The sequence below is a fragment of the Falco punctatus genome (genome assembly GCF_963210335.1).
Source record: "Falco punctatus genome assembly, chromosome: 7".
NCBI classification, from domain to species: domain Eukaryota; kingdom Metazoa; phylum Chordata; class Aves; order Falconiformes; family Falconidae; genus Falco; species Falco punctatus.
Genome location: NC_137587.1, coordinates 18,119,041 through 18,142,047, shown reverse-complemented (window position 1 = coordinate 18,142,047; position 23,007 = coordinate 18,119,041). Strand labels below are relative to the sequence as shown.

General features: G+C 34.5%; 1 protein-coding gene across 1 annotated transcript in view; it reads left to right on the top strand.

Annotated features, from left to right (window-relative positions):
• Window positions 1-23,007, top strand: part of FMN1 (formin 1) — a 149,233-nt gene that overhangs the window by 105,289 nt on the left and 20,937 nt on the right. Inside the window, exons 14-15 of the mRNA XM_080395884.1 lie at window positions 15,763-15,814; window positions 19,003-19,152. Of these exons, the coding sequence (XP_080252010.1) occupies window positions 15,763-15,814; window positions 19,003-19,152 (202 nt within the window). The remainder of the gene's footprint in view (window positions 1-15,762; window positions 15,815-19,002; window positions 19,153-23,007) is intronic.

Sequence of the window (23,007 nt, the reverse complement as noted above, 5' to 3'; positions counted from 1 at the left end):
GAGCTTTGATCCACATTTCTTCATTTGCCTGTTGGAATGCACCATGGAGGATTATTGAGGTAGCCCAGTGGGAATGAAAATAAGAAAAAAATTCTATTAAGGCTAGGCCCCTTCACTTGGTAATTAACTACTTTCTGTATTATATTATTGGGGGGGGGGGGGGACGGACACTATACCAAGAAACTAAGAAATGCCATGATAAAATAACATCCAGGTGTACTGGCCAGAAACTGTGATCAAACTGCTGCACTCTCTAACATGAGAACGGGGGGGATAAACAGGGAGACTTGTGTGATTCTGTAACATACCTGGCTGCCTAAAAAAGCAGAGAGCAAGCTCCTGGCCTTTTCAAATGTGTGAAGCAATTTCACATGAATTGTTTGATCTAGATTACTGTAACTACATAGAGAATTATTGCTTCCTTTCTCATGCATGTCTGCATGCCTTCATGCTTCTCTATCAGTTCCACCTTTGATTTCCAGAAAAAATGTTTTCTTCTGTTTAACAAATTCTCATTGAATACTGCGATTCTGTATTTTCTTACAAATTTGTTCAGCAGTAAGAAAATTAAATACTGATTCTTTATTGGGAATCACTGTTTTTTAGGTCACAGAGCTTAAAATGAAACCTTGTTGAATTTTATTTGACGACTTTTAACCAAATAATTGAAACCATAAATCATTTAGGTCTTGATTCCACGCTAGCATCCAGGAGGATATTTTTATTACTGTTGGTTTTCATTCCTAATATACCTACTCAAATAATGTTATTAGCACATTACTTGTTACTATCTTAAATTTATATGCACCTAACTTTCTTTCTATTTTCTTCATTGACAGTACGTAAAATACCATCTTATAATAGCTTTCATGTAAGAAATTTATGCCACTAACTTTTCTTTAACTCCACTGTAGTATACTTCAGCTGGCAGACTTTCCATTTCCTGTTATTTTCTACTTGTTCCTGGGTATATAAGTATTCCATCTTAGAATGTTGTTCTTGTGCTATGTGCTCATACTTGGTGATTTCTTCTCCTCATCTAGTAGCACCTGTTGTATTAACCCAGGGAAAATAACCTTCCTTTCTTAATTTATAGCCCTGTACACATTTTGAGTATAGGAGGCTGACAGTATGTCTTACATTACAGCAAAAAGAGTCTTTCCACTCAAAACTGTACTGCTTTTCAGTCAAAGCAGTCTATGAAGTATAAAGCAAAATGCTAATGTCATTTAGTAGTAGTGAATCAGATGTCAAGCATACTCCCAAGACACTATTATCAGCACCATTTTCACAATACAACAATAGTTCTCTCTTACTGTCAACAGGACATACCTTTATAAATTTTAATACAGTCACAGATCAGGAAGAAATTTAAACCAGCACTTATTGCCTTTAATACTTGGAGAATATTCTATTGGGTTTTTTTGAAACAGATACAGAGATTATGTTTTAAGTCTTCATTCATAGCAGTTCGGTAGAGCTTGCCTGTAATGACTTCCCAAAATACCAGAAACCCCTCAGAAATATTTAAAATTCTTGCTTCTCTACAATAAAAATATAGCTTTTCTCCACAAGAAGATATTAAGAGGAAAAAGAAAAATATTCTAAAACTGTATGTGAAACTAAGTCCCATACTTGTCTTCCCAGTAAGTACTTCTCTACCTTAATCTACATGTCAGATTATGGTACTTGTATTCCATTTTATTTGTAAAGCTCTTGAACATTTTATTGCTGAATAAGTAAAGCAAGAAAATCAAGAATAATTTTTAAGGGCATCAAATTTCACTACCAGCTGCCCTTTAAAAAATGGTGTGTAAACAACAGCAGGAGAGCAATGGCACTTACAAGGATCTTGCAGTTGTCCTGATTTTGTTACCTGCAATTATGAAGCTGCTTCTGTCGACCAAAAAACATCTCTCTGTAAAGATAACTGGTTCTACAAAGCACCAGACTTTCTTACAGATTCTGTGACTATCCAGTCTGCTTAACAAATACCGATTCTTCTTTTTCTGAATAAACTGTACAAATATGAAGACTTTTAACTTCAAAGCTTTATTTTCTGGTCTACTTATCATAACTCTTTTTTTTTTCCTCCCTTCATTTGTTTCTGCTGAAATGTTTTATTATCTCTGCCACACATATGCAGTTCTCACATTAAACAGTGTGGGAGGATATTTATGTCCAGTGTCAAACATGAAAAATATGTCATACTTCCTTGCAGTGATAATGTTTGCTTAAAACTTTTTATCCTTCCCAGCAATGACATTACAGACCAGGGAAAGTTTGTGTTTAGATCTGGAACGCTGTTTTATATGCCAGCAGCAGAATTACTTTAATCTTTCAAACTGTTTGTGACAGTCATAACTGTTTTCATCACTCAAAGATTGTTGTATTTAAACAGATGAAGGAGTGATTTACATAAATTGGCATGAGTCTGCAAAGCACAGAACCTTGTTGCTTTGGTACTCTGAGATTCTGTAGTTAGACGATAGCCTAAGTCCATAAGACACCAAATAAGGTGTCCTAGAATGTGATTGCATCCATATGCCTCTAACTAATGCAGTATTGACAGTGATCTGATTCCAAGAACAAGAATTTGCTCTGAAATGAATGTTTCCTCCTACACTACCAAAAGAATTACCAGCATCAAAGTCCTGAAAATTGATGCTGATTAGAACTATGACTTTTTGGGAAACTTTCCATTTATTATTTTTGAAACATATATGCATCAAATTACTGTAATCAGTTCCACTGTATTGTGACTTAATATAAAAAATTGGAGGGTTATACTCCATTAGAATGTGTAATATGAATGTAATTTAGAAGGGCTTGTAATTAAAAATACAATGTTCTCCCTTAGAAGACAAGGGTAGAATCTTATTAGAGATACCAGTTCCTTCCAGCTTCTTTTCAATTTGTGTTATACGGAATTTGCTTCTGCAAAGTCACTGGCAATGCATGATTGAGAAGGGTTTCCTATTAATAACAACTGAGTAAACATCTGATATATATAATAGTTATAAAATCTATACATAGAATTACTGATACCTTTAGTATAACCACTATCTGCTGTCTGGAGTCTAACAGTCTCTAAATTCTCATTGAAACCTTTATTTTCTGTTCCATTCCACTAGATTTCTTCCAGTGCCTATATCATAGCCTTATAGGTAAGCAGAACCATAGATTATATGTTTTGGTTTTTCACAGGGATCCTGTTAGGCTATTCTTTCAGTCCAGCTGCTTTCTTCTTTACTGTATCCTCATGAATTTCCTGCATGATTTCCTATTTGCCTACTTATCTTCTTGTGTCATTATTCTGTGTACTGCAGTCAACTGCACTAGCGGGCAGTTTATCTGGATCTGCTCTGCTGTTGGCATCCTTGTCTTACCCTATTTGTGCTGATATTTGGGGTCAGTGAACTAATACAATTTAAATCCCTGTCAAAGCTTTCCTTGGCAAGAAATCAGGATGCTCACTGTTTGTTTACTTTAAATGATATATCCTGTGTGCAAGTGGTTACATTACATGGAAGATACTACTGCAAGGAAAGAGCAGAGTCAAGGATTGGAAAGGATTGGGTAGAAAGATTAATGCACTTCATAAATAATGAAAGGCCCAAATGCATTTTTTATCAAAAGACTTTATACCTACCATTACAGTGGTCACTCTGACCTTATGTTTGTCCCCTGTACTCTGTAATTTCACACCACGCTCTTCAGATTAATCTTGGAAATATTCTTCACTGCTACCATAATACAAACTGATTATGACAATAACATGCTTAATCTGATAGGCATTTATGTAGAGTTTCTCTGCAGGCTTCCATAATTTTGGTATGTTGATAATTTTTAATTATATTTTGTACCCGTGCAAACAGATGAATATCCTCTTCTAATGCTTTTGAGCATGATTGATTAAAATACTAGATGCTGAAAATTTCAGCATGAAATTGGAGCAATCTGGATTAGGTTCTGCTGTTGTTTTCCTTAAGCAATGATAGGTAAAACCTGTAGGCCAGGCAGGAAACAGCCATCAGAAGGAAGCTTCTTTCTAAGAAAAAAAAAAGTTTGACACCCAGACTTGTCAAAGAGGACGTAGCAGGATCATTTGTTCTGAGAACAAAAAGAACAATCACAATGTTCATATAGCGATTCTCAGAAATTTGAAGCTAGTTAAAAGACAAATCACCAGCTTGCTACTAAGCTCTCAAAATTGGAGAATGACAGAGTAAAAACATATGGATGATACAGTGTTGTAAGATTACAGCTGTGATAAAGGACAGACTTGTAAACGTAAGAAAAGTCTGATTTCTGGTCATCAGTCAACCTCTCCTGCAACTTCTGTGATATCTTTGCCCCTAAATATGTCCGATGCCAGAGCAAGATATTTAAAAATGCACCTTTGGGCTGCGAAGAGTCCTTATAGTCCTGCTTAGTGAGCACCTTGACAGAGGTGGAGAAATCAGTAGGTTTATTTCTCTTTAGAGATTTATGTACAGAATTGATTGGAACAATATTTCTTTCATGGCATGTAAATCAATTCAACTTCTTAGTGTCAGGATTTTTCAGCCATCAAAACTTTGTCCCAATTCAGCTATTTTCAAAGTGTATAAAAATATTTCTTAAACTACTTCTTTTCAGCTACTGTATAGCGTATTTTAGGGTGTAATTATTTGTACAAAGCATGTGTACGAAGTCTTGCATCTTGAGAACGTCTTACAATCTGAAAATTCCCTCCACAAACTGTTGCCATCTTGGGAATGGCATGTGGTATCAGAAAGGGTCCTGGTGCCCTAGAACAGGCAGGGATACCTCACTAGGCACAACAGTGTAGCATCTGTGGCCAAGCAGAAAACTTTGAATATTAAAGAATATAATGCTAAAAGGAAAAGCTGCTCTATAAAATGTATTTTGTTTGATTCTCTGTAGAGTTATTGGTACATTTTTGTCAGTAGATGTTTGTAATGTGTTTCCTGACATTGAGTTTTGCACAAAGGGCAAAAGTTTGCACAAAGTTTTGCACACGATGACCCAGCATTGACTTAGAATTGAATGGAAGTTGGATAAGGCATATTTATGTTTAAGATTATTTAAGGTTTCCACATCAGGGACTCTTTCCTTCCATGTAGTTGGGCAGTTTCTAGGACAGAGAATCCCCAAGCTTAATTAGGAGCAATGATTCTGCATTTCTGTTTTAAATAATGGTGGGGGAACTTTGGCTTTCCTGCGTTTTAAATTACAGTCTTTTTTTCATTTCAGTGTAATTTGATAGTGGTTTCGTTTTGATCTGAATAAAGTAAATTGCCCCAAGATTTAAAATTTCCTTTCAAATTTTAAAAAATAATGCCAAATATTTTATAACATTTCCAAAAATGCTGTAAAGCAAGTTGTCCTATTAAATATTTTATTTAAAGAATATTCTACCATTGTAGATGCAGGCGCATCACATTCTGAAGCATATTATTACTTTTACTCTGCATAGGATTTTTTAAGACTATTCAAGATTTACTTGTTCTAATGGAGAAAAAAATGGAGAGGAATTAAGCTCATTATGACTGGGTCATTAAAGCAGAATGAATTTAGATACAAATGGTATTGCTATGGTTTGGGTTAATTATCATTCTGAGAAATAGGTTTTGTGGTTTTTAATACATAAGATAAAATCAAAATGGTAGTCAAAACTTTCACTATGACTATAATTATATTTAAATCTTCTACAAATAGGTCAGTTGGAATTGCCTCCGTTTTTTAGGATTTCATTTAAATTATCATTATCGTGTATTTCTGTTCTTCTCTCTGCCTTTGGCGTGGACCTGCTGTTGCTACTGAGTAAAAACCATTTCCAAAAGATAGGAGTTACCTCATAAACATAAATAAACCTCATAAAAAAAAAATAATGGTAATAATTAAGGCACAGAGGTACAGTGAGCAGAAAGTCTGCAGTCATGGCCTTGGCTGCTGCACTCACCTTCCCTGGTCCTGTTATGTAACAATCATACTCTTACATGAGGATGAATATAAACATGTAAAAATGTTTATATTCACTGTGGGGGAAAAAATTATCTGGATACTCCCAGCACAGAGTTCAACAGAAAATAAGCAAGCTGTAAAAAACAATAGATTAGGTAGATACAGTAATAATTCTTGTTATTTTGCCTGTCTTAAATTAAGCTAAGATGAGACTTTTTTTTTTTTTTTTTAATACACTCATTTCTCTCATCATGGTAGTAACAGAGTGCTTTCTAGGAGTGAATTAAATGGCCTGACTAATGTGTCACACATGCTTTACTTTTCGTATCATCCTTTCCCCATAAGAATAGTAGGTTTTTAATTTAGAAATTGAGAGATGCTTTTTAAAAATACATTTTTCTCTGAGTTTATCACAAAGATGACAAGCTTAGAAAAAAATGTATGCCTTGTAATTGAATGCAGTTTGGTGTTTCTTATAAAACCATTGATTAAAAGAATCCTAATAAAATCCTTTTTAAAGATAACGTCCTGTATTTTATTTGTGGCAAGAAGGAGAAATATTGCATGTCCAAGTTTGCCTCTTGTTTACATTTTGTTTCAAATTACAGACCTCTCAAACTAGTAGCTAGATGATTTTTCCTGCATAAAGCCAAGTTGTAGAAGAACTTTTAAGTTAAAAACGAGAATTAAATACATTGGTAGTATGAAATCATTTGAGAAATATTTGTGGTTTTGTAGAGGAAATTGCTGCATTTTTGTTTGGGAAATTGTCATATTTATTTTTTTAACAACCTTTTGTAACTGTTTGTGTAGAATGTATGTAGTCCAACAGAGGTGATTTTTCTATTGATGTGTTCTTTAATTAGAAGTTAAATATAACACGCTGGCTTTTTCGTAAAGATGTGATTTTTGAGCAATATAATTTTATTTTGTACTTGTTCCTTCTTGTTTAATTCTGTCTATTTAAATTTCTTATTTCTGAAGCTGAATCTTAGGTTTTCATATTAAAAATGAATCTTATGTAAACAGGAAGGTTGTGGTTAAAAATTCAGAGTTTTATTGAAAGATTTTTTCTCTCTTGTATAGGGCATACTTTTTTTTTCTTAAACAAGACCATGCTAGGTGTTCTCCAAATTGAGCTTGATTCTGTTATGATGAAGACTAAAACATTGAACTTTAGAAGCCAAACTATATTCAGTTCAGTGATGTTAATAGATCATTCAGGTTCAGTGATGTTAATAGATAAATGTGGAGAAGTTTGCTGTATGCCTTGATATACTTCAACTGTAGTTTTATAAGAAAATTTCAGATCAAGGACTGTTCCTCTGGCACATTTCACATCACTAAAATGCAGTTATGGATACTAAAAAAACAAAGTAGGCAAAAGCTACCTTAATATTTCACCTTACTTTTAAATGTGAAAATCTTATATCAATACTTATATTTAATTTTATTTGTATTTGATTTACACTTAAATATGGTTAGCTGTGTATTTGAGAATCAGTTTGGGCTTGAAATTCTCCTCCCCCATCCTGTCTATACAGGCGAACAATAAGGGGAAGGTGACTGTCATACTTCCAAGCAGCACATTTTTAGAAGGTCAGAATGATTAAATTCATTCTCAATAATGTAGTTCTTCTGTTCATGCTTTTTATTGACAGTCTTTGTTTCTTAAAGAACCTTCATTGCTTTTTTTATTTAAACAGAAACGTAGCAAAGAAACAGATGTGTCCCATATAAAATATGCAATAAATCTTGTCTCACAAATTCTTTGCTCTGAACTTTCTGACAGAAACTGTCAAATATCCACTTTAATTCTAGTATAAAATGTTCACTTTGTGTCATGGCGCCAACCACCATATGCTGGAATAAAGTCAGTAACCAGCAATAAAAAAAGGCAACATACACACCTTTGAAACAGTACAAGCAATCAACAGTGAGAAAGGTCTATATAAATCTATGGAGAATTAATCTCAGCTTTGCCACTATCCTGCTGTGCATTTACAATGAGACTTTGCTCCCGACCACCAGAAGTGGCTTACTTTGCAGGAGGAGTGTATCCTAATGAGGGGAAAACGTATGGAAAACAAAGCAGCAGCTTTTAAGCCCCCACCCCCATCCTTTGGATCACCTAGAAGAGCATGTCCTAGTGTGTTCAGACATGTGGGGCCACTACATGTCACGTATTGCTGTACTTGGGCTGATCATGTGAAACCAATCTTGAGTGAGCTCAATCAGCAGAAATGACTGTAGCTTCATAAATCATTGTTATCATTCCACAGGAGGAGGCAATACTATGGCTTTTGCCTCCTAAAAGTTTTCAGGCCACAAATTTCACAAGCTTTTCTGAAATTAGTGTAATTTAATTGTATTTGTATAATTATTCATTCTTTACCCACCAGATTAGCTGTTGGTTCACCATTGAATTGACTTTTTTTAATATATCTTAATGCTTTTGAGAAGACCTCCCGCTTCTTACTGGTTTTAATAATCATTCAACTATTTAAAAGTATTGTCCTTGGTATAAAAATGTGCTGATCCTTAAAATTTTTACTTCTGCTTACAAGAGGAGATTGTAGTTACAGATAATCTGGCTAGTTAGTTTTCCCAAACACAGAACAGATTGGCTTTAACCTTGTTCTGTTTGAAAGGATTAGAACTAATTTCTCATTTCCATAAACTGTTTAGATACATTTAGCATCTCAAAGATTAACCTTGCAATTAGACCACGACATTATAAGAGTTTATTGAAAAAAAAATTAGGATTAGAATATATTTCTATAGGGTATAAGTACTAATAGGCTTTAAAAAATATTTATTCTCTGGAGCCACAAGTGTGGGAGAATGAGACATTAATGGCTTGATTGCATTTTAACAGAATGCAGTTTCAAATAATTTCATTGGAATAAACTGAAAAAAGTAATGATCATTCTTGTTTTTTAATTAATAATTCAAGAACACAGGCAAGTAAGACCAATGTTAGTGCTAATTTTAATGAAACAATTACTTTTTTGTGTAGAAGCTAACTGAAAAAGAAGCTTTAATTTAAGAATATACAGTACAATAGAAAATACAATAGAAGCATCATACTAAGAAACATACATTTTAAGACATACAAGACTTTGTGAAAACAAATATTTTTTTTTTCTTCCTAGTTAGTTCTAACGTTCTGGTATAATTACCTTCAACACTTTGTGGCACGTTTATAGACAGCATTATCACTTTTAAAGGAAAACATAGTTTCCTAGGTTTTTTATTACCTATGATAATAAACACTTTCTTGAATGTGTTGTTTGAGTGTGTTCTGCTGGTGTTGCGTGCCTCTGTGTGTGTAGAAATGTCTACAAATTGTTATGATTTGGTAACATTAAAAAATCCTGAGTCTTTTACAATGTTTTAACTATTTCTGGATGGGAAATGTTGATTAAGTAGTCCTTGCCCAGCACCTAACATACAAGTTGGTAACTAATGTTCCAGATTACTTGTGGGGAAATTTGTTTGTTAAGCAGCTTTCCAAGACTCACAGAGACTCTTTGTATGATGGAAACATTTGTACATTCTCATCATTGGATGTGGGTTTCTTAGTTAAAAACAATTTTTGTACCACTGCAAAGGAAAATAAACTTGTAAGGACTGTTTCAGGGAAGCATGATTAAGACCTCATGGCAGCAAGTGTTCTGAAGATTGTTTTGAAAAGAGTTAAGATGTCTATACCAGTATTTAAACCATCTAAAAAAAATTGCATAGCCAAATCCCATGTTAAAAATGTGGTATTTTCTAATTTAGAGAAGAGGTAAAGGAAACAAGGCTTATGTGATCATAGTGCCTGCTGATTGTTCCCCTGCCAATAATTTTTAATGCGTTGGCCAATTTTGACTAAATGTGACAGTTAGAGATCCTAAGATATAAGCTCCTAAAATCTCAATAAAAATATGTGGCTAAATAGACAAGAGTGACCTTATTAGCCTTCCAGGGAGAGAAAGGCTGTATCATGAACTCAGCCCTTAATTGAACATTAACGAATCCATCTGGGAACTACCCCTAAAATACAGATCAGCAGCAGGCCAGGTTTCATTGATTCCATTGCTCCCAGACCTCCTTGCTTAACTGATACCATAGAAGAAAGATCTCTTGGTGGGCACAGGATCATTTGTTTTGGGGACTTTTTGCATTCTAATATACTGGAATAGAAAACTACGTTAGGCATATAATGAAACATTTACATGTAATTTCCAGGCTCTCTTGAATTCCATGAGCTCATAAAGCCTACCAATTAGAAGTTAGTAACTAGCTAAAGAAAGTTAATCAAGTAATACATATTAGAAGGGTTAGTTGCTAGGAATCTGTGCATAGAACACAAGATTTTTTATTATTTCTGAAATATAACATTTTTATAAGATAAAAAAATCTCTTGCATGAGAATGGTGGACTGTAGCCACATGAAATAATTTGCAGTCATATTAAATATGTATTTTTCACATTTGAAATTAAATTGAAATTAAATACAATACAGTAAAAACCAAAATAAAATGGAAGATATTGTACACTCTCCTATTGTCTTCTCTGCTATGAAGTCAATTCTTAAGTAGTAAGAACCATTTTGTATAGAACTAACTTAAAAGTTGTATTTCTCAAAAGATAGACTTGTATTACAAATAACTTGATATAATAATGTAAAAATAGCACAGAATTCAGGGTTTATGTACAGCTCTAGAGAGACAGATTTTTCCTCAGTATATCTCTTCCTAGAACAGGATACAATACACACCTCCTCTAGAATTTCTGAAACGTCGTAATTTGCTTCCTCTTTTCTTCACTTACTGAACTGTCTTTATCTTGATCTATAGGATTGTCTTACTTACAGGATGCTCTTCCTGTTCTCTCCCCCATCACACTGCGAGGGAAGGGGGACAAGTGAGCGAGTGGCTCTGTGGTGCACAGCTACTGGTCGGGGTCAACTGCCTCTGCCCAGGCTCTAAAAAGTTCAGAGTAATGTCATTAGGGGTTTTGTTCTGGTTTTGCATGTTTTATTTCAGTTTAGGTTTTTGGTTTGTTTGTTGGTTTTGTGGTTTGGTTTTAGGGTTTGTTTGTGTGTGTGTGTGTCTTATCCTCGAGTCTGTCTTAATCTTAACTGGTTGGTTGGAAGACATGAGTCAGAAAAGACATATTTCTTTCCTTAGAGAAAAAAAAATCAAATACCTTGTTTTAGGGTGGGTTTTTTTTCCTCTGCAGAAAAACTTATAATTTACTGGTCCCTAAAAGTTCATGAAGCATACATTTTTAAACCACATGAACTCAGCCTTGGAATATAAAACTAAGAGTTCTGATGTGTCTATCCTAACTGCTAGTTGTCTGAGAATCTGCATAATTTTGAAGATTGTCATTGCTCCAGAATGCTTAAAAAAGTTATAAAAAATTATGCATCAAACCTTTCATTTCTGAAAATAGTAAGATACTGAAAAATAAAAAAGCTGTAATGGGTACAACTAGATCAGTAGACTTGTGTGAATTATCTTTCTTACATGCATTCATATATTTAAGGTCAGAGAGAAATACCAGAAAATTCATCCAGTCAGACTCAGTAACTTAAAAATTTTCACTAGAGGGGAAGAAGTAACTTTGAGATTTTTGTGCAGTTGTGTCTGCCTGTTTTTCTTTGTACTCCCCTCTTGGAGTAAGTAGTTTCATCATTCTGTGCTTGCCTCTGTTAGTTACTGAGCAACTTCCAGTCTGTGCCATTATGCAATATTTTCTGTCCTTTGTTCCTTGGGGAACTATTTCATAGTGGCCTGATACATGAAGAGCTCTTGGTTCTGTTGTAACTGGAAGCTGCTATGCGTGTATTAGACTCATCTAAAAAATATGTATTTTCTGGTAATTTCTCATTCCCAGACTAGTCTTTGGCATGCTGTTTCATCCTCAGCAAGTAGAATATATAGAAGCAATAAGCTATGTATGTTGTTGTGTACCATTTCACTCTATTACTGTTTGACTCTTACAGTGAACTTAGGACTGTTAAAGGTTCATGCTTGCTTCCTTCTGCATTTCAGTAAAAGGAAGTCACCAGAGATACCTCAGGTTCATAAGGCAAATTAATAAGATCATAGTCCATTTATTCTCTCATTTTTTGAGCTAGATACAGATAGCAAGATGAATAAGACTGATGGCTGGTCTTCAGAGTCTGTAGCTGTCTGTGTTACAGAAGACTGTTCTTACAGCAAACTGGAACTGCATGTTTTGTAAATACCTGCTTCCCTTTCCAAGATATCTTGTCTGTAGAAAAACACAGAAATTCTTAATTGATCCTAGCTTTCATATCTATATTCAAAGAAGATACATTGATGAAGATTGTCTGCTTGTCATAAGACAGGATCTGATATTTTATTCAAGATATGGAGTAATCCAAACAGTACAGCATATTAAGAACTTGCATTTAGGTGTGAGACCAGACAGCAAACTTTACGTTTGACAGTGCTCTGTCATTTTCAAAGCTGGTCAAGCGTAATGACTCCAAGACCAGTCAGAAGCATGTCTCCATACCAAATGCAGCTTATGGGAAATCTTTCTGACGGACGTCTATGTAGTCTGTATACATGTAATGTAGAACCATCTATGGCCACATTATGGATCAGTTTGGTGCAGTAGGATTGAAACAGCAGATTGAAGCAGCAGTGGCTAATACCAGTGTGTTTACAGCAGAGATTTAAGCTCTGAGTTAGATTTCATCTGAGGTGAACATCTCTACCTCATGTTTTTCAAAGGTGTCTGAAGGCTCAAGCATTATTTTTGTCCTTTTGTCCCTATTAAGTGTTGGAGCATATTTGCTGGGGAGCTTCCTATTAGTTTCCTCCTAATGGAAATTACTTCACAAGCACCTAAAGTTATCTGCAAACCAAATCCATGCTCAATAAATGGGGACAGCGAGGAAATTCACTTCAAAAGCATCCTAATCAAAATGCTAATGCCAATAGTCACTGTATTTCAGTGTTCACTGCAGCCATGCTTTTCTCCAATGCAAGAAATAGAGTGTGACATCAGGAGTCCATTTCAAAACAAAATGTGCTACATGTAGTTAGACTGTAGAACACTTGCCACAGCAGTCTGTGGAAGCTAAAAAGTTTCTAAAAGCTTAAGCAGAGAATGGGCGAGTTCTTGGGAGAGAATCCACTGAGAAATCTGAAAATACATTGAAATTACATCCAGTGCAGGAGCTACAGAACCTCAGAGGCAGAGAGCACTCAGGGGAAGGATCGTGTCTTTGTCCTGATCCTTAACTCTGAGCACCTGTTTCAGTGCCTGCCAGAGGCAGGCTGTTAAGCTGGATGAATCTCTGTGCCAGTTTGATGTGGCTTTTACTACATTCTTAACTGAAGCAAACTGAGGAAACTGAAATCAAGCATGTGGTCTGAGGGTGAAAGAATCACATGATACCACTTCAGCAAAAAGGACATTCCATGCAAGCAAATGTGGTGTTGCCAGATAAATAAAAAGAAAGAAGTTCTTTCATTTATATAATTCATTTTCATTGCCTTCAGTAATTCCATGAATTAAGATGAGGATTGATATCTTGACTTATGGGGCTCTGAGGACCCTGCTGAGTAAAATACAATGTTTTGTGAAAACCTTTACTGACAGCATTGATAGTGTTAGTTATTGCAGGCTGTGGAGGGGGTGAAAGAGTAGGATATTACAAACTCTGAGTAGAAGATTACTTAGAAATTGTATGGAAAATTTGCAAATTGATCTGGTGTCTTGTCTTAACATTATGTAGTATTTGTGACTCCTGTTTACTTAGAATTTGTTGCATGGAATTGTTCATTTGTTTTCTTAACAAGTCTAAACGTCTAAATTTCAAATAAATGCTTTTAAATAGTTCCTTGATAGACATGCTTATAGTTTAAAATATGACAAATACTGTTTGTCATATAATACAATTATTTTCTTCCTTCCTCTTTTCCCTTACATTGGTACACAAACACACACAATGTTCTATTAATGTAAACTTTGTGCGTTCCCTCCTAGAAGTCACACCTTTTTTTCTGCTTTCTATAAAAAATTAAAAATTCTTTCCTCTATCTTCCCTTATTCTGTTCTTACAAGGTTAGAAATCACTACATCAAGTCTTACCACCAAACTATAAACATCTAAGTGTGTTGTCCTTGTTAAATTATCGTGTTCTTGTTCACCTGCAGGGACGGACCTGAGGACATTCCGTTTCTGTGGTAGCTGTGAATGTAGCAATGTTGGGAAATTTTCCTTACTTCACAATTTTTTATCTCTTTAACAACCAGAAAAAAATTATTAATGTAATCATAAAGCATATAATTTTATACACAGTTCAGCTTTTAACCATCTTTGGTTCTCTATATGTAGTTAATTTTGTATCATGATGAGCCATCAGAATTCCAGCCTATGTTTTCTGCTTTTAATAATATAAAACAGAAAAGCTGTGGAAATAATGAATTAAGTATAGTAGGTTAACTTTAGCTGAATTTCTCAGGAGCTTGAGATGAACACAATAAATCTGAGATGCCCTACCTCTTTCAATTGCAGCTGTCTTGCCACCAAGGTTTGAGGTGGAGTATTTGATGGTACAGAATTAATTTTTTCCTTGCAAAGGGCACACAACATTGTTTCTGGCTTTTGCCATACTGAAATAATCTGAGTAGGTATCTCCCACACACTTGGCCAATATAGGTAAACATATGAGTTAAAATTGATCTGTTATGTTAACATTAAATGTTCTGAAGTAATCAGGTTGTTAAATTGTTTTAACTGTCTTAGTACAAACATGTGTGTCATTAGGCTTATAATAAAATGGAATCATTTAGGATCAATTTCTCAGTGGGCTGGTCTGTGAACTCAAGTTTGGAACAGTGTTTCAGGCATCCAATGCACTCCTATAGACCAAGCAGCAAAAAGATACAGTTCTTTATCTTTGTATAAAGTGCCTGAATTCTGTCTATAATAACATTTGCACTTACACGATTACTCTAGGGTGGAGTAGGAATAACTTTTCCACATAAGTATTGTTTTACATATGTGGTGTTCTGCACAGCTAAAGTTGCTCCACTGTATTAAAAGCATAGGTCAAAATTTTGTGGAAAAAGCTAGTGCTTTTGCTTGAGTATCCAGCTCAGGAAACACTTTCAAAAGTAGCAAATGCCCATCCTTTGAAAATCAAATCCTTTTAAGTAGTTCATGTGAGCATTCTGTAACAGAGGGGCTCAGATTCACTAACCATATTTCAAACTCTTGGCTGCTTTTTCAAAAAAATCATGTACATACCATACATTTAAAACTTAGTACATATGTTTTCACTTTCCAGCTTCCTGAACAAAATGTGATAGCTATATGGAACAGTTGGTGTTAACTATGTTTGGTACCTGTTCAAATCCAATTGAACTTCCAATTATTTCTACTGCAAAAACAGGTTTAAATTTGTAAGTTCTGGTCTGCAACAATAAAGAAATGTACACAACTTAATGTTCTTTTTTATAATCTGAAAGTCAGGTTTAATTATTTGCTTTTTATTCAGCTTAATGTCTACCCCCCTATCTTATAGTAAGGATTTTAAATGACTTTTTAAACCCAATACACTTTATTGGTACATTAGAAGCATTCATTTAGGTACCAGACATAAATAAAAATTGAAAGTTAGCAAATGTTTATCACTTTTATTATCTTTAGCATGCAACCTATCGAATTTTGAATGTAAGAGATGTTTCATCTGTGGGATCCCTAAAAAAGTAAGGCAGTAATTTATATCTTTGAAATGTTTTTAATTGGCAGCTAAAGAAGAACGTAAAAAAGAAGAGAGCAGTTTGGAAAATGCACAAAAATGGTAAGGGTTTTGCTAGTGTTTTGTAACAGTTTACTTTGGTCAAAGATGTTATTGATCTTAGGAATTACATTAAAAAGGAAAAAAGATCTGTACTTCAAAGTAGTAATATGCTTTCTGAAAAATTCTTATGTAGTCTTCCAGGAAAAAGTTCAGTTGATTTTTTTAGCCAAACAGTGTACTGTGTTTGAGGTTTTAACTACTGTCAACATTGAACTGAATCAAGAGTTGTACAGAATATTGTAATAACTGATTAACTACTTAGTGTAGTTAAAATGTGTTTCATCGTCACTGAACATTTTCAGCACTTAGGCTATTGAATGCAGTTTGCTACGAAACCAGTGATATCCTAATGTTTTTATTGCCTGAGTATCTGTGCCTTACTTAGGCCAAAGAAGGCAAAACAGGGAGAAAAGGGAGATAAATTGATTTATAGCCAGTAAAACATTTAATAAGTGGGTATTTCTGATAAACTTTGTTTAGCAAATTGCAGTTTGGTGAGAGTGAAGGATCTGCGTTTAACCTTGTTTGGTTTAACTGTGGAACTGCTATAAATCAGCTGGGGTGAATTAATCTTTAACATTTTGTTCAATATTTTTTCTTCGCGGTCACTAAAGGCAGATCTGTGGTAATTTGCATTTTTATGTTACTTTTCTGAGCCCCGAGTCACTCCACCTGACTGAGGCACCTAGGTTAGTCTTCCTAGACAGGAAAAGAGAGAGGGCCACCTTCCAAATGTGGTTCAGGTCTTAGGTGAGCTGTTCCCATTTGCTTGCAGAAGGTGCCTGAATTAGCTGAACTGTTGGCTGACATCAGCTGGGGCTTCACCTCTCCATTTCATTTGTCAAGGGTGGCTGGCTGGCTTGTTTCCTCTCCACCTGGCTACAATCCTACCTCTTGTGGCCAGGGCTCTTTCATATTCTACCTGTTTTGTAGCCTTTCTGGAGCAGGGTAGACTCTCTGGGGTACGGGGGTACCCTTGCAGTTGACTTCAGGAATTAGTTGTGTGATGCAGAATTTGGGTTTTTCAATTGCTAACTAATCATTCAGTATTTTAAATTACTGCTAAAAAGATCTGTTACTTTTGAAAGTCAGAAAGCAGCCCAGGAAGGTAGATCAAGCTGGGTGAAAGCAAAACAGTGCTGGGGGAAGGGCTGAGGCTGAAGCACAAAGAGCGGGTGAGGAGTAAGTGTCAGGATGGAGGCAGAGCGAGTTTGCAGGAATTCAGAATCCTGAGGTGTGCAGAGACAACTGTTATCAGCTACAGCTGGGATGGAGAAGGCTCCTGTTAGGAAGAGAACACGATTTTACCAGGGCTGCTGTTACACGAAGCAAATCTGAGCAGAGAGTTTCTGGTCCTACTGTTCCTGGCTTAGCCTGGCTGTCCTCGTCAAGGGGTATGAGCAGCTGAGGAAGATTCGGCCCAAGCAAACGTAATGGAAATGACATTGCCCAATAAATGTAAACTGTTTTAACCACGTGATTATGACTAAGGTATATTGGTATTTTTAGGGGTTTAAATCCCAGAATGGTTTACACGAATATTTAAAGCTGTATTAGTTTTTAATTTTTTTATTTAATATTTTCTCCTTGTAGTGTCACTGTAGGACCCTTAAACTCTGAGTTATTATGTGCTTATTCATATTTACTTCATTGTGATTCCTTTACCATGGATCACCAATTAACTTGAAATAGTTACGTTTCATACAAAACCGATGTAAGGAATTTAAAGTTATCATATCATATCATAAAGCTTACAGTTATCATATATAAGGATTTAAAAATCTTTAATAACTCACCTTGAGCAATATGTGATACTCTTCAGCATGTCCTAAAAGCTGTATCCATCTTTAAAGTATCAAAAAAACCCAGCACATATTGGTTTGTGTGGCTAAAATCCAAACTTCTTTACTTTGTGAATCAGCTGGAGTACAATGTTCCTTTATTTTGGGGGGTAACCTCTGTATTTTTTGATGGTTGCTTTAAATTCTTCAAGCCTAGCTAGAAGCTTGAATCTCAACATAAGGCAAAAAACCCAGACCCTAACCTTGGCAATTCCATGTGAAGACTTGCAATGTAAACTATACAAGTGCAAGTATAAATTAAGACAGAAATATTTGCTGAAGCTGCATCTGTTGCTCAAGTAACATCTGTTGAATAGTTGGGGAGTCCTTGCAAGTCTTTAACATACCTCTTATTTATGTTATTTTCTGGATTTATACTTCCTGTCTTCTAGATTTAGGACCTATTGGCAACTGTAAAGAAGAATTTAACTTTTGCTTAAATAAGACCAGTATTCCAAGAAAAATGAGTTATTTTCAAATAAGTTGTTACCTTTCTTTCTAAATTATAGCATTCTTTTTAGTAAGTATCACCAAATCTTTCAGAATTGTTACATCTACTTTGCAGAGAAAACTGATTCAAGCTTTAGAAAAGTGAATATAGTTTTATTTTATTTTGTTTAGATAAGTACCTAGTCATGTGAATCATTCCATTATATCTATACAAAGCAGTATTACAAAGGTTTAAAATGCACAATCAGTTAAAATGCAATCACAAATATCATCCGTAATAAAAGACTGCATTGAAAATAATGAGCTCTATAGGAATTCAGTAGCCACATTATAAAATGAAAAAATATTGGCAGTGTATTTTCATAAAATAAATTATTGGCTTATTGACACATCTGGAAGATGATTTATTTTCAGTAAAAACTTTGCAAACTGACTATTGGCACTTTGTGTGGCTTTTTTGTTGCTACTCCCAATTCTCCCTGGGTACTTGAGATTATTTTTAAACAAGCCTGGAGATTTTTGATGACTACTCTTCCACAGTCCTTCAATAAAGATAAAAAATATCTTCATGGAGTGTTGCAGAAAAAAAATAAAATAAATAGATATAATATAGATTTCCTGAAAAGCAAGAAGTTAAGTTTTTCTTATTAAAATTGAATGCCCATGATTTGCTTGTGTGACATGTCTCTATGATGGCTTGTGCATCTAAGTTATCCTCCTGGGAATGAGGTAGGTGTTGGAAGGTTAGATATACTTGGCATGAACTGCTGCTATGATTTCCAAGGAGAAGTTATGGTAATTACCAGCCTTGACTACTGAATCTGGAACTAGCCCTCAGAGAAACTGTTTCCCCAGTGGGCTTATGTGTTGACAGTTATTTTCCCCCCTCCCTCGTAGCTTTGAAGAAACAGTGGGATACTTTGGGATAAAGCCAAAGCCTGGCGAGAAGGAGATTACACCAAACTACGTTTTCACGGTGTGGTACGAATTCTGCAGTGACTTCAAGACCATTTGGAAACGAGAGAGCAAAAGCATTTCCAAGGAACGGTAAGGTTCTAATAAAGTCATTAATACCATTTTAGATGTCTGGGAAACTGTTCCTTCTCAAACCCAACAAATTATACTCCTATATTTCACAGGCGTCATTGTTTTCTTTCAGATCTAATGGACATCAAGGAAAGATTATTCCCTCAGGGTGCGTAGGAAAATTCACCAAAGGCATGCTGTCCCCACAAAAAGATAAACACATATAATCTGATAAATTACACTTTTGTAACCCCTTCCAATTACTAGCTAGTAAAATGAAAGGGGAGCTGTGCTAATTTGTAACAGATTGCTTCTCTGTGCATTTTCATGTTGAACTAGCCTAAATGAGGCGATATTGCTGTCGCAGACAGTACAGACAAATAAAAGTGAATGCTTTTCCAGTTAATATACTGCACTTGCATCAAAGGGAAGCCCCAGAGATTCAGGCCACACTTAGCACAGTGTCGAAGCCCCACACTGAATTTACAGCACTACTTCTGACTTTTGGTGTCCTGCTGAGGACATCAAACTACTTGCCGCTAGATCTCACCGCAGTCTCCTGATTTTATTAGTTAGAGTAAAAAAAAAAAAAAAAAAAAAAAAGGAGAAAACCTTCAATTATTTTCTTGATTTTCTTAAAGAAGCTTATAATCTTTTACAAAGAAAAAACAGTTCCACTACAAGCTCACCATGCTTACCATATCTCAATTCATTTACATAGGCCCACAAAGTGATAATGCGGTCATGCTTTGGAAAAGAATGGATTAATCACTTTCAGCATGAAATATAAACCCAGGTGCTTATTCCAAACTGACACAGATTTAGAGAAAAATGTCTTTAAAAGTATCAGCAAAAGTAGTAAACTCATTTACAGTTACATTTCCCAGTTTGCTCAAAATCAGTGGGGCTTTTAGGTTCAGTTCACGTAGATTTTTAAAGGACAAGATATAGAAATTATAAGTTCCTGATTATCAACCTTATCAGCATTGTTTTACAGATACTATACGTTTTACACACTTGAAAGTTGTTTTCTGTATTGTCTATGTAATGATTAGATGGATTTTGGAAGCTGACAACTGCAAACATTTACAAAGAATCTTTTATTTCCTTGTGTCCAAATCAATATGCTTATTTGTTTTACATGTTAAAAACTGTGTAAAATAAACAGTCGCTAGCAGATTGCTATAATCATGATAAGGCTTTTCTCGGGAATATATTTTCTGCTGAATCATTACTTGTTTTTGTTCCAAAAGCAGGCAGAGGAATAGGAATTAACTACCAAAAAAAACCACAAACAAACAAACAAAAAAAAAAAAAAAAACACCAGACCATACATCCATTCCATTTTATGTAATTAGCACCTTGCTGATGGCATACAATGATCCCTTCAAAGAAATTGATTTAAAATGCCTTGTAAATGTTTTAACACTACATAACTTCTTAACTTTCTTAACACAATATTCAAGAAATCTTTGTTTGCAAGTAAACTGCTAAATTCTGTGCTTTCCTACTGGGATGACATAAGAATTTGTTAGGGTTTAATAATTATATAAATAAAATCTAAAAATAAAACCACAGTGCAAATATGTCATCAGCTTCTTTGATGGATACCTTTATTCCTATTCGTAAATGTAAACTAATGCTAGCAGGATGGAGACCACCAGTTGCTACAATACTTAAAAGTGCTGACACTTTCTGGATTATACAGAATGTTTTTCAGGGTTCACTTCAAGTTGTTTTTACAGTTTCATTAATCTAAAAAGGACAATACATTGTTCTTTACATTCAAAATTTAGATGATTCTTCAAGACAATGAGTTGATGAAATGAGGATCCTTGTGTAATAAGTAAACTAGAATAACAGAAGAACTTTTTTCATCATCCTAAATTGTTTTGTAATGTGCTATTGAGAAGAAGTCATGAAATTGGTAGATTAGAATGATGGAAAAGCTGTTTTCATTACCTGAAAATGTCCCATAAAGTCATGACCATTTAAGGTTTCTGTTTTACAAAGTATGAGACTAACAGTTGATGAGCTGCTGTCCAAAAAAGTTTGCAGGCAAGCTAAGGGTCATTGTGCATATCGGTAACTAAAATCCTGAGTATGACAGGAATGGACAGCTGTCTTCCTTAACTGCCTAATTAATTGGATGCACTATTTGTTTTGCATTTTTAGAGATTGTAATTTAATTAAAAAAAATCTGTTTATCGCAAACCAATTATTTTGTTTTGAAGAAAATTTTAAAGAGGAAGAATTGGCAGTGTAAATCAACATTTTCAAACCTGGATTCTTAAACTGAGGCATTGATATCTTTATGTGAAAACATTTACAATTGGATTACCCTTCAAAGTTCAGGAGGAGCTGCAAAAACTCAGTGTAAAATGTGTCTGAATTAGGTAGTCACACAGATACCTAAAAATGGATTTCATTGTTTACATTTATATAGGAATGTTAATATTGAATTATAGTTTTTCTCTCAATTACTATAGCTCAGAAAAGTCAAAATTTAATTATAATATGCAGAAATATCATTATGCAAAGGTATAACAAAAAACATATTAGGTTAAAATTGACAGAAGTAAAAATAGGTCAAAAGATCTAAGATTCCAAAATTAAAGTTTATACTCAGAACTAATTTGTGTTGTATAACAAGACAACCTTAAAAGCTCAGAATTTCAGGAAAAAAAAGAATACTGCCTTGAACTAAATGACAGCCTCAGCTGCAAGAGCCTGTTTTGTCTAAAAACTACTTGGCTCCCAAATGTAACACAACTGTAGAAATCTAATTAGATTTCTATGAGACTTTTTCTTAAAGTAAAGGAAACACTTTGACTGAGCTGCCCTGTTTTTAACCTACCGTGAAAACAAATTAGCTGCCTGCAAAATATAGTTGAATCATTGTCTCTTTCCTGGGCAAAATTTGCACAGCATTTAGGAATGCAAGACAGAGTTACAGATAGATAACGAGCCTAGATAGATTATGATTTGGTATGATGTGATGTGATATGATATGTTAAATAAATGACAAAATGAAGAAAATTTTCAAAACCATATTTCTGATAGGAATATGATGGCAGTTTTCTTTCAGACAGTAGGGTCAATACCAGAATGCAATTACTATAAGAATTGCTTTGACGATCACCTTTTCATCTCTGACAGTTTAATTTGAATGCACCATAATACTCACCAAATGTTGGAGACTTGTTTTTGTTTTGTTTTGCATCAAAACCTAGTTTTGTTGCTGACAGCTTTCTAATTTGCTATGTCAGTGCATCCAGGTACATCAAATGCTTTTATGCTTTCTTCTGTTTATAAAATTTTTAATGATAACTGAATTGAAGACTAAAACAAAGGTCAGGGGGTTTTGGCAACAAGGCACTTACACCATGGTAGATTGCATATAATTCCACTCTCACTTCCTTTTCTTAGACTACTAATTTTATTTGTATTGGGCATGTCTATGAATTCAGAATCAAAACAAATATTGGTTTATAACAACTGAAATACATTATACATATATATGAATGCCTACCTCTAAGTCTACTAAAGCATTTAGGATCTGTAAAGTATATTTCAAGAGGATATCCTAGCCAAGTCTGAATATGGGGAAAAAGTAAAAATAGAAAAAATACTAATAGTTTTTAGTGAGTGTTTTCATCACAAACTGTGATTGTATGTTTTGCAAAAGAAATATGACAAGGATTATCATTATGTAATTATGGGTGTTACACTTTAAATATGAAATAATTAGATATGAAAGGAATTATTGCTGTTAATTCGACCCACTGCTTAAACTGCAAAGTTAAGATTGCTACAGTTGTTACTAAACTGGATTAAGCCATCTCTTTCAGATTGAGCATACATGCAAATTGTATA